General features: G+C 37.2%; 1 protein-coding gene across 1 annotated transcript; it reads right to left on the bottom strand.

Moving 5' to 3' along the window:
• Positions 1–1,310: 1,310 nt before the first annotated feature.
• Positions 1,311–3,998, bottom strand: LOC107133945 (olfactory receptor 10A4). The gene has a single exon (XM_015476093.2). The coding sequence runs from the start codon at positions 2,666–2,668 to the stop codon at positions 1,694–1,696; it is 975 nt and encodes a 324-aa protein (XP_015331579.2). The 5' UTR covers positions 2,669–3,998; the 3' UTR covers positions 1,311–1,693.
• Between the last annotated feature and the right edge of the window lie 6,627 nt (positions 3,999–10,625).

Raw genomic sequence — 10,625 nt, 5'->3', positions numbered from 1 at the left:
AGAACTTGTAAATCAGACCCTAAATCCAGAGAAGGCAACCTGGATAGGAAGTCTGGTAATACCTTAAAGAGATTTAAAAAAACATTTGCCATACCTGGTGTCTAAACCTTGGTTATAATAACCCTTTCTTTAGCCATACATCAAGCACTTTGATTGCCTTTGATCCCTAATTTGTCATCAGTCCAACCATTTGTTCCTTGGAAGATTTACCTTTGTGTTAAAATTTTGACCCTCTTGTACTGAGAATTTTACATGTAATAAAATAACTTTTGGGCATGACTCCAAGCCAAGAGTTGCTCACTGAGAACCTTGCTCCCTAAACATTGGCCTGAACATTTGTGCAGTCCAGTCCAAATCAGACCACTGAACCTATCAGTAATATTTTTTGACATTCTTGTCATTAAATTACTATGTAACATAAATAGTATATGTGTTTATATATGTATTGTTGTATAAATTTAATATAACACCTTATATGCTATAATAAATGATTTATTATCCTGCTGTTAAGTTTGTCCTTTGGGAGCCCTTGCTACAAGAGAGCTAAAGGACACCTTGTCCTTTATGGCACACAAAGGTAGGGTTATTTATAGAGTCGGTGGGGGGATAGGCTTGTGTGGCAAATACTATTTAGCCCTATGATTATCAATGAAATATTAGGAATATGTTTGCACACAGATAGATTGCCTGGAACCCAAGGCTGCTGTTTGCTGAGAGTCCAGAGTCATATTACTTCACTAGGAAAAACTACTTGGACCAAATAAGAAGCCAGCTTGAAAAGGACAATTGGTTTCATTCATTCACATTAAGATTACAGAAAAAAAGTTGAGTACACGAAGAATCATTTCAGTTCCTTACAGCATGTTCCCATAATCTCTCTCTACTTATCTTTGGGGAGTTCTTTACCCTTTATGTCAAGCAGCTTTCATATCCCATGTGGCTAATGTGAGATTTAGGCTGTTGTCAGTGCGGAGTCTTTTACCATGCTACAAGGCATAGGCCACTGTAGCAGAGGCAGAACCCCCGAGGTGCTAGCCACCTAAAGGTGTACATTCTAAACCCCTGGGGCTTCTACCCATCCTTTCATAAATCCCATGAGGCAAGAAATTTATTTGTTTTCCTCACTAACGTGCCTTCAGGGCCAACACAGGACCTGATGTGCAAAATGTTGAATTAAATTTTTGGGGGGATTTTTTGGGCGCAAACTTAAAATTTGTCGAAAAAAAAATGAGTGAGAGAATGAAAAAATTCAGTTATTTATTATCATTAGTAACTACTTTTATTACTTTGTAAATAAAAACACCCTGGAAATATGTAGATAGGGGTTTTGGGCAAATAGAAGAAAAGTCAAGTACAAGTCATAAAATGAAATGGATGAAGAAGCTCAATGTTAAAACATAAAAAATGGTGTATTGTAATAGAAATTCAACCTTCAGAGGATCCTCATTTATGAAGAGTCCGCTCTACCGTAGTCTCACAGCATACTGAGCCTGCTGTACTGATTTCATTGCTCATGTCCTTTCTTTCAAAAGAGGATCCTGGTCAAAAGTCCCAAATCCCAGTGGGCACACACACTGTGTCTCCTGGGAAGAATAGAGACCAAAACCCTCTTGAGGAATTCAGTTCTCTTTCCTTTGTCTCTACATGCTACCCCTTCAGTTTCCATCTGTTAGTCACAGTTTCCATCTGTCAGTCACAGTTTCTGAGGGCCCAGGGTCCTGCGGACAACCCGCCTCAGTGCAGACTTCACTTCATTATTCCTTAAGCTGTAGATGATGGGGTTCAGCATGGGAGTCACCACTGTGTAGGAGAGTGACAGCAGCTTCTTGTTCTCAGGAGAGGTGTTAGATCGGGGTCGGAAGTACGTGAGGATTGCAGTGCTGTAGAAGAGGGAGACAACCAGGAGGTGGGAGGAGCAGGTGGAGAAGGCCTTGCGTTTTCCCTCAGCTGAGGGCATCCTAAAGATGGTGGAGAGGATGCGAACATAGGACCCCAGGATCAGCAAGAAAGGGAAGAGGATGAACAGGACAGTGGCTGTCAGGGCCTCCAGTTCAAACAGAGAGGTATCAGCACAGACCAGGGCAATGACAGGAGGGCTATCACAGAAGAAGTGGTTTACTCTGTTGGGACCACAAAAGGGGAAACTGAAAATCCATGTGGTTTGGACAGTGGCCACTGGAAACCCTGAGAACCAAGAGGCAGCTGCCAGCTGGGCACAGGACCTACGGCTCATGATGACTGGGTAGCGCAAGGGGTCACAGATGGCCACATAACGGTCATATGCCATTGTGGCCAGGAGACAGCACTCAGCAGCCCCAAAGAAGAAGAAGAAATACATCTGAGTAGCACAGCCAAGGAAGGAGATGGTTGTGTCTTGGATGATAAGGGTTCCCAGCATCTTGGGCACAATGACCAAGTTGAAACCTATCTCCAGGAAGGATAAGTTTCTGAGGAAGAAGTACATAGGACTTTGCAGGGCAGAGTCAGCTGTAGTGACCAGGATTATGAGGACATTGCCCATTAGAGTAATCAAGTAAATGGCCAAAAACAGGAGAAACAGTAGAGCCTGAAGCTCAGAGGAAAGGGTTGAGAAGCTCACAAGAACAAACTCACTGACTGTTGTCCAGTTTTCCCACATCATTCTCCTGCCCAAGATTTCACTGGGCATTTAAACTCTAGAGAGGAAGAATTTTCCATGTTATTTTTACCCTGGTATACTATAAAAAAGGGAAGCTCCTGTGTCCTCATTCTCTGCATTCCTTGTTATAGTTGTTGAAGATCAAATATCTGTCCTCTCTAATATGTAACAAAGAAAATTTGATCAGTGGAATTACACATTTTTGGTAGAATTTCATTTTTTTCCAGACTTAACGAGATGCTCTATGCATAGCTACACATGACTTTTTTTTTTTAAATGGAGAATGTCCAAAGTCCCAGCTTCACGCTATGTCCCTACTTCTATCTCTATTTGACAGTGGTGTTAAGAAAGATAAGTGTTTCTGGAGAAAGGAGACTTGATGCATATGAAAGGTGGTGAGATCAGTCAGGACATCTTTTCTGCAAAGCAAAAGGGTGGGAAGGAGAAAATCAGTAAATATGAACAGACATTATCAAATGATATCTAAAGAGGAGAGCTGAATAGGTCCAACTGAGGAGGCCCATACTTGGGAATACTTCACTATGTTGTAGGAACTTCCATTATTAAGCTCAGAAAATTTCAGTCTAAACAGAAAGACATACAACATAGAAATGGGTTTATATTTATCTCAGGGCTTAATGCTCTCCATGTGGCTGTATGTGGTCCAAGGGAACACAGACAGGAGATAGTGCCAAAACCATGGACCAAACCTAGATGTGTTGAGTATGAAGCTTTTCATCTATTACTCTTGGTTCATTTGTGTCTTGATTCTCAAGAAAATCTGAGGTTCGTATTTTATATGTAAGTAAAGTCCAACTCAAATATGCTAGTGTGACTAATACGATAAAATCCTATGAAAAAGAAATGGAAGATTTTGTTATTGTATCAATAACTAAGTTTCAACATTGGGATCCTGAAAACTTGAATGGGGGAATAAATCTAAAAGCATTTAGAATGTTGTAAGGTGCATTAAAAATGTTCAATAAATGCTAACCATTATTATTGTTACTATCATGATGATGATAAGGCTGACTCTCCTTTCTTTCTTCTGCTTCTTTTTTGGTACTAGGAATTGAACCCAGAAGCACTTTATCATTGAGATATGTCCCTAGCCTTTTTTTTATTTTTAAGACAGCATCTCACTATTTTGCTTAGGGCTTGGCTAAATTGCTGGGATCATAGGCCTACACCTCCATGCCCAGCTGAATCTACTTTCTAAAACCTACTTCTTATCCAAACAATAGCTCAAACAGCCTGTAGGCTCTGCTGTTCAATACTTAAGATGAGATATTAATTATTCAATAAATATTGATTAGCTTGGTGTGGTGGCACATGCCTGTAATCCCAGTGGCTCAGGAGGCTAAGGCAGAAGGATTGCAAATTCAAAGCCAGCCTCAGCAATGACAAGGCTCTTAGCAACTCAATGAAACCCTGTTTCGGGCTTGGGATGTGGCTCAGTGGTTGAGTACCCCTGAGTTCAACCCCTAGTACTACTACTACTACTACTACTACTACTACTAATAATAATAATAATAATAATAAATATTGATTATCTTCTGTAAGCCAGGTCCTGCTCTAGATACTGAAGATGATAATAAACAAAAATCTCTGCTCTCATAGAACTCACTTTCTCATAGGAAAGATAGGTTATAAACAAATGATTTTAGGAGAACATAAAGTATGTTAGATGGTATTCAGAGCAGCAGAGAAGAAAAAAGTAGACAATATGGGCATTTGGGATGTGGAGAGTGTCAGGGAAGGTTTCACTGAATAAATAATATTTGTGTAAAGTCCTGAGCAGAAGCAAGAAATGGAGTATGGGTAAAGCATAAAGGAGGGGCGGGGAGAGAAAAAAAAGAGAAAATTGTTTAAAAAATATTTTGCTGATTCCTTTTTACTTGTAAAAGCTTAACCATGTTATCACTTCTTTTATAAAAACTTCTTTGATGTTTCATCTATTTTCATAGTAAGAATGAACATCTGTGACAATGAAAATAAATATCACATTCTATTCTAAGCATTTTAAAGATATTATTTAATTTTCATGACATCTTAAAAATGCTGGTACTATTTATTAGGCAAACTTTACAATAAAGCAATCTGAAGCACAGAAAAATAGAGTAATAAATTTCTAAGGGTAAGCAGCCAGGAAGTGTGGGCATTAGGAAGGTATCCCAGATGGTCTGACTCCATGTCATGAATTTAATCATCAGTTGACACTTTCACTCATTTTTTTCAGAATAGCAATGAGTCTGAGTTCATTGCCGAGGACAAACTAGAGCATTTGGCATAGGGTGGCAGTATAAGAGCAAAGGAAGACCAATTTGAAAGATGGGGGAGAATTCCAATATAGAAGAAACACTGGAGAAGTGGAATACCATTTCCATTGTCCTTATTTTAGAATAATCATTACTTTATGACTATTTTATACTCTAGATAGTATTTTTCTTGAGAATAGAAATTGTGTAATTCACATTTTTACCCCAGTGCCTAGAAAGGCAGATGCTCAGTGTATTGTTACTGAATGAATTAATGGAAAATGAAGAAAATATGGGAAATAATCAGGGAAACATCTATGTAGATATAAGGTAAGTACAGTACACACATTCTAAGGAATTTAGACATAAACACAAAAGAATATTATATAGTATCATAAAATTAGCAAAGATATAAAGAATGATAAGAGAGACAAATCCTATTCATTCTCTTTTCCCAGATTCCAGTCCCCTACAAAGCTGATGTCACACCAGAATACTTTTTGTTTCCTGCACACACACAAAAAGAAATTTTTACCCCATTTTTGCATTTGTGCACATGGCTGTCTTAGAATCTTTTTAATAAGTACACATAATTTTCTGCTCACCTCATGAATCTCATCACTTCCTCTGTGAGGTTTCCCTGATCACCCCCACCCCCCACCTCCACTCCTGGAAAAATCAAGGAATTATTTCTTTTACTTTCTCAATATTTTGTGAAAATCTCAATTAGAGAACTTTTATAATTATGTATGTATATATCTATTTATGTTTTCTTAATTGTCAACACCATGAGGACAAATGAGACCACTGGTATCTTTTGCATCTAGCAGAGGACTTAACTCCAACTGCTCAATATTTAATGTAGACTAAGATTCAATTATTTTAAAAGCAGTTTGATGCCACTGTTGTTTCTTTAGTTGAGCCACTCAGGTCAGATTGCAGAGTGTTTTTTTGTTTGTTTTCATAGGTGCTATTTTAGGTTTTGTCTTCCAAGGTAAATTTATTTTGTTTAAAATTTTTGTTATGTTCTGAGAAAATATTTTAAAAACTTTATTATGACAGCTTGGCATCACTTAGCATACCATGGATGTCCACTTCCCTCAAATATTGAATCAAAATATTTCACAGGACAGAGTCAAGATCTTGAGACCTATCAGCTAAGTCATATTCCAAAATGGGTTCACACCAATTTTTACCTCTTGGGCAAAACCATCTACCTTTTTATTTTTTTAAAGAGAGAGGAGAGAGGAGAGAGAGAGAGAGATAGAGAGAATTTTTTAATATATGTTTTTCAATTTTCGGTGGACATAATATCTTTATTTCATTTTTATGTGGTGCTGAGGATCGAACCCAGCACCCCGCACATGCCATGTGAGCACGTTACCACTTGAGCCACATCACCAGCCCCCCATCTACCTTTTTATACCAGCAAACTTAAATCATTTTAGACACAGGTTGGGTATAAAAAAAATACAATTAGATGTGCTAACACCTGAAACATACCTCTATAATGTACAATGACAATCTCATGAAAAAGTTCACCAAATGACTGAAATGCAGATAAACCATAAGCACTGAGATCTAATATCAGTTTCCTCCAGAGGCCTTTTGGTCATCCCCTTCTCCCACATGGTTATAATTAATCACTCTGTACTCTGTTCATCGTAGCATTTTAAAACACCTTTATCACAATGGTTTAGTATCATAATTATATTTACGAATGTGTCTTACAATACTCCTTGGAAACCCAAATCATTATCGTATCCATGTTACATTGCCTAGAACCTGGTAACTAATAACAAATTCTTGTAGGATTACCAATTAACTTTTTTTATTTTTTGGTACTGGGGATTGAACCAAGGGGTGCTTAACCACTGAGCAACATCCCAACTCTTTTTATTTTTTCATTTTGAGATAGGGTCTCACTAAGTTGCGTGGGGCCTTGCTAAGTTGTTGGAGCTGCCTGGGATTTGCTATCCTCTGATCTCAGCCTCCTAAATTGCTGGGATTATAAACTTGTGCCACTATACCCAGCTTAACTTTTATTTTAATGATATTACTTACTTGGTCTATCTATTTTTGCCATTTGTAAAAATAATTATTATATAAACTATTGTTATAAAGGTATTTAAAAATGGTATGACGAACACAAGGACACAGTAGTTAATTATACCCATGTGAGGGATGGGGATGACCAAAAAGACCCTTGGAGGAAACTGACATTAGATCTCAGTGTTGATATGGTTTATCTGCATTTCACTAACACATTTGGTGAATTTTTTTCATGAGATTGTTGTTGCCATATTAAAATGTTTTAAAATGTTAAGGTTCTTTGTCATGAAATTTCTTAGTGAATTCATGATGGGCTAAAGTGATCACTATTTTTAAATGTTTATTAAAAACAACCCTTTAAGCAATATTTTAAATTATTGTCTGATAAGAAAGATGGAAATAAATGTAGAATTGTACATTATGCGAACTTAAATTATTATTGTCATAATTATTATTTTGATGTTTCTATACTTCATAAAGATTCTAAATCAAACCTTCTGATAAAGTGGTATTGGATAAATATAAAACAAAGTAATAAAAGTATAGCATAGACCTATGACAGTTGAAAGTGAAAAAAAACTGCAAGCACAACAGAGTTTAAGAATATTTTAAGGATAGGCAACAAAATGAATCTAGTTAGACATTGGCCAACATATTACAAAAGGCTTGGAAGACAAAAAGATTCTCAGATCGAAAATCCAGAAAGTATCAGAGAATCACTGTCATTGTACAATCAGCTAATAAAGTTGAGGGAACTTTCATATGACTAATAAAAGTTTTCTGATTTTCCAAGCAGGGGTGTGATATTTTACAGGGAATGGTAATTCTTAAATTCAGCGAGGATTTGAACTTAAGGAAGAGGCAGGGTCTCAGAACTCCACTCACCTGGTCTTTGCTTTTCTCCTTTGCCATGAAATGCCCCTCCTGTATCTTATGAAGGTCTATCAATTGTAAGAAACATTATGTGAAACCTGATTCAAGACTTTGCATTTGTCTCCTTTCCATTGAACGTTCTCAGTGCAGTACAATTCAGGTACTGTTCTTAGTTCTTGTGCAGCATAGAGCTTTTGATAATTGTGATTGTGACTGTAGCCATCAGAGATGGGGAGAGAATGCTAGGGAAAGGGAAGATTATTGGGAAAAAGTTGAGGTTGTCCAGTCAGCTGCATCTCTGTCCAGAGTGTCCCCTTCTAGGCATAATATCTGGGGATTCTGTGTTTTGTTCCAATAAAGAAGAACTAGATAATCTATTTAAGAGAACTCTTTGAAACTACTGCATAAACAATCGTTTGAGACCACATAGCTATAATGGCAAGGACTCTGGTATCATGAGTTCAGAGCTCAAGTTCTGGATGTTAGTTTTTTAAGCTGCGAGACACTTTACTTTTCTGAGTTATGGTTTTTCTCAATTGTAAAATGTTAGTTATAAAAAATACCCTCCCCAACTGACAGGATGATTTATGAGAGTGATTGAGGTAAAATATATGCAAACACTTTGAGCTTTCTAAAGCATAGTATAAATACATAATCATTGGTTCTATTCTTCCCCAGCTTCCCTGATTTGTTAAATCCTGTAAAACTCCATGTCCTTTGCATGAAATCTCTAATGCCATTCCACGTCTCTCAGGAATGTGTCAGAGAGAATATATTTCTGGTGGTGAGCCATTCTCTTTGCAAGAAATTTCAAGTCTATACCCCTTTACTCACCTCCTGCAAGTGACGTCTATGTAAATTCCAGAGAAGCCCTGGTCTGTGTCAGTCACTCTAAAGCAGCCTTGGAAATTTTCTGAATGAGTGACTCCAGGGGAGTCCTAAATTATGGCTTTTCTGTACAAGCAAGGCATTCCAGAGAAGTCTTTGATTCTGTGTTTGTCAGGCATTCCAGAGACCCTCTGGGTTCTGCTCATCTCAGTCCACATTGCTGGTGGATTCTGAGTTGTGCCTTTGTCACATTCTCCAAAGAGCTTCGTCCCAGGGCTATGCCAGTCACCCCAAGTAAATCTTGGGCTGTTGCTGGTCTAGTCCCTATAAAGAAGCTCTGAGCTGTGCAGCATTCATCACTCCAGAGATGATCTGAGTTAGGCCTGTGTCAACTACTCTAGAGGATTCCAGCCTGGGTCTCAGGACTATTTCATTCCCTGCTGTTTATTATAGGGAAGTGATTCCCCCAATATTTCTTCTTCCTCAAGTGGAATCATAGATTTAATTTCTGACAGTGTGAGTTTTGGAGAATTCCCAGGAGTGCCAAAATTAATGAAAATTCTGCATTCCTATAATTGGAAGAAGGTCTTTATTTCAGCTTCAACTTTTCCGGTAGATGTGAAGCTTTTGAAGTAGTTGTTTGATTGTATGTTGCTTACTAAAAGCAAAGGGACAAAACTCAGTGGTCTTTTTACCCTCCAGGGTGTGGACTCCAGAGAGAGAGATTAAAAGAGCCTGTCAGTATTCTTTTATATATCTCCCATACTTTTAAAAAATTTATTTATTTTGCATTACAATTCTTAATACACCATTATACAATAATTTATCATATCTCTGATTATATATAAGGTATGTTGACACCAAATATCTCCCTTACTTTTGATCTTAATTGGCTGGTTCTCAGGAGTGTTTCTGACCTTAATGCTGGAGGAGAAGTTTTCAGGCATAAGAAAGACAATCAATTAATCATTGTTTAAACCAAGTGAAAATATTAACAAAGACAATAATCAGGTGGGGAGGTTATTAATTCTAGGTTAAGATGAGGAAAGAAAGTGTTATTGTAATCCCAACCCTCCTGGAATAGGAATTGAAATCAAGAGAGTAAGGTGTGGTCAGTGTTTGGGACACAATTTCCTCCAGAAGATAAGGGGTTCATTCGTAGCCTCAAGTGGATATCTGAACATTTCTCACAATGCTTTTGAAGTAGTTGTTTGATTGTATGTTGCTTACTGAAAGCACTAACCACATTTGACTTGTTCATTTTTATTTGATTGTTATCGAGCATGGTGCCTAAATATATGTGCTTTAAAATGTCCACAAGTCATATTCAACATAATTTTTGTCTCACTCCCATCTAAAAAGTTTGAGATAGTTTGTTTTGATTAAGATGGCACTTTCAAATTATGCCTTGTTCTATAGGATACTCCACATTCTCAACACAAGCAATAATAAAGAGGTGGCTCCATGGGTGAAAAAGAATAGCTATTTATTGTTTCCTCTGGTAGTCCTTTTCTTTGTCTAGTATATACTCCAAATCCTTGTTAGATCCCATGCTTAGTTGAGATTGCATCTAAAGACAACAAGTAGATACAGCTCCCTTATCTCTCCCTATCATTCTTCCTCTCATCCTTTTCTTCTCCCTCAGTCTCACTGTAGAATTTGCAAGAGAAGCAATTTTAACATGGGTTCCAATGGCAAAAAAAAAAAAAAAAAAGCAAGGAGCCACTTTGAATGTTTTTCCTTTATTAAAAAAAAATTTCATTGGTTGTCTAACATGTACCAGGCACTAAGGATTTCATAGTAAATTCACCTTGCCTAATGGATATAAAGTTTAAAAATAAAAACAAACATCAAAGTATCATATTAAAATTACATCATATTCAAATTATAACTGCAATGAACATGTAACTTGAAGAAAAGTGTGTAGGTGCAAAAATATCAGCACTATGTTCTTTTACCCAGGACATATATATGGA

The sequence above is a fragment of the Marmota marmota genome, unplaced genomic scaffold, assembly GCF_001458135.2.
Source record: "Marmota marmota marmota unplaced genomic scaffold, marMar, whole genome shotgun sequence".
NCBI classification, from domain to species: Eukaryota; Metazoa; Chordata; class Mammalia; order Rodentia; family Sciuridae; genus Marmota; species Marmota marmota.
Note: the sequence above shows the minus strand (reverse complement) of the source record. Positions and strands in the feature narration are given on the sequence as shown.

Coding starts and splice junctions, on each gene's coding strand:
- LOC107133945 (XM_015476093.2), bottom strand. CDS start 2,668: ATGCCCAGTGAAATCTTGGGCAGGAGAATGATGTGGGAAAACTGGACA.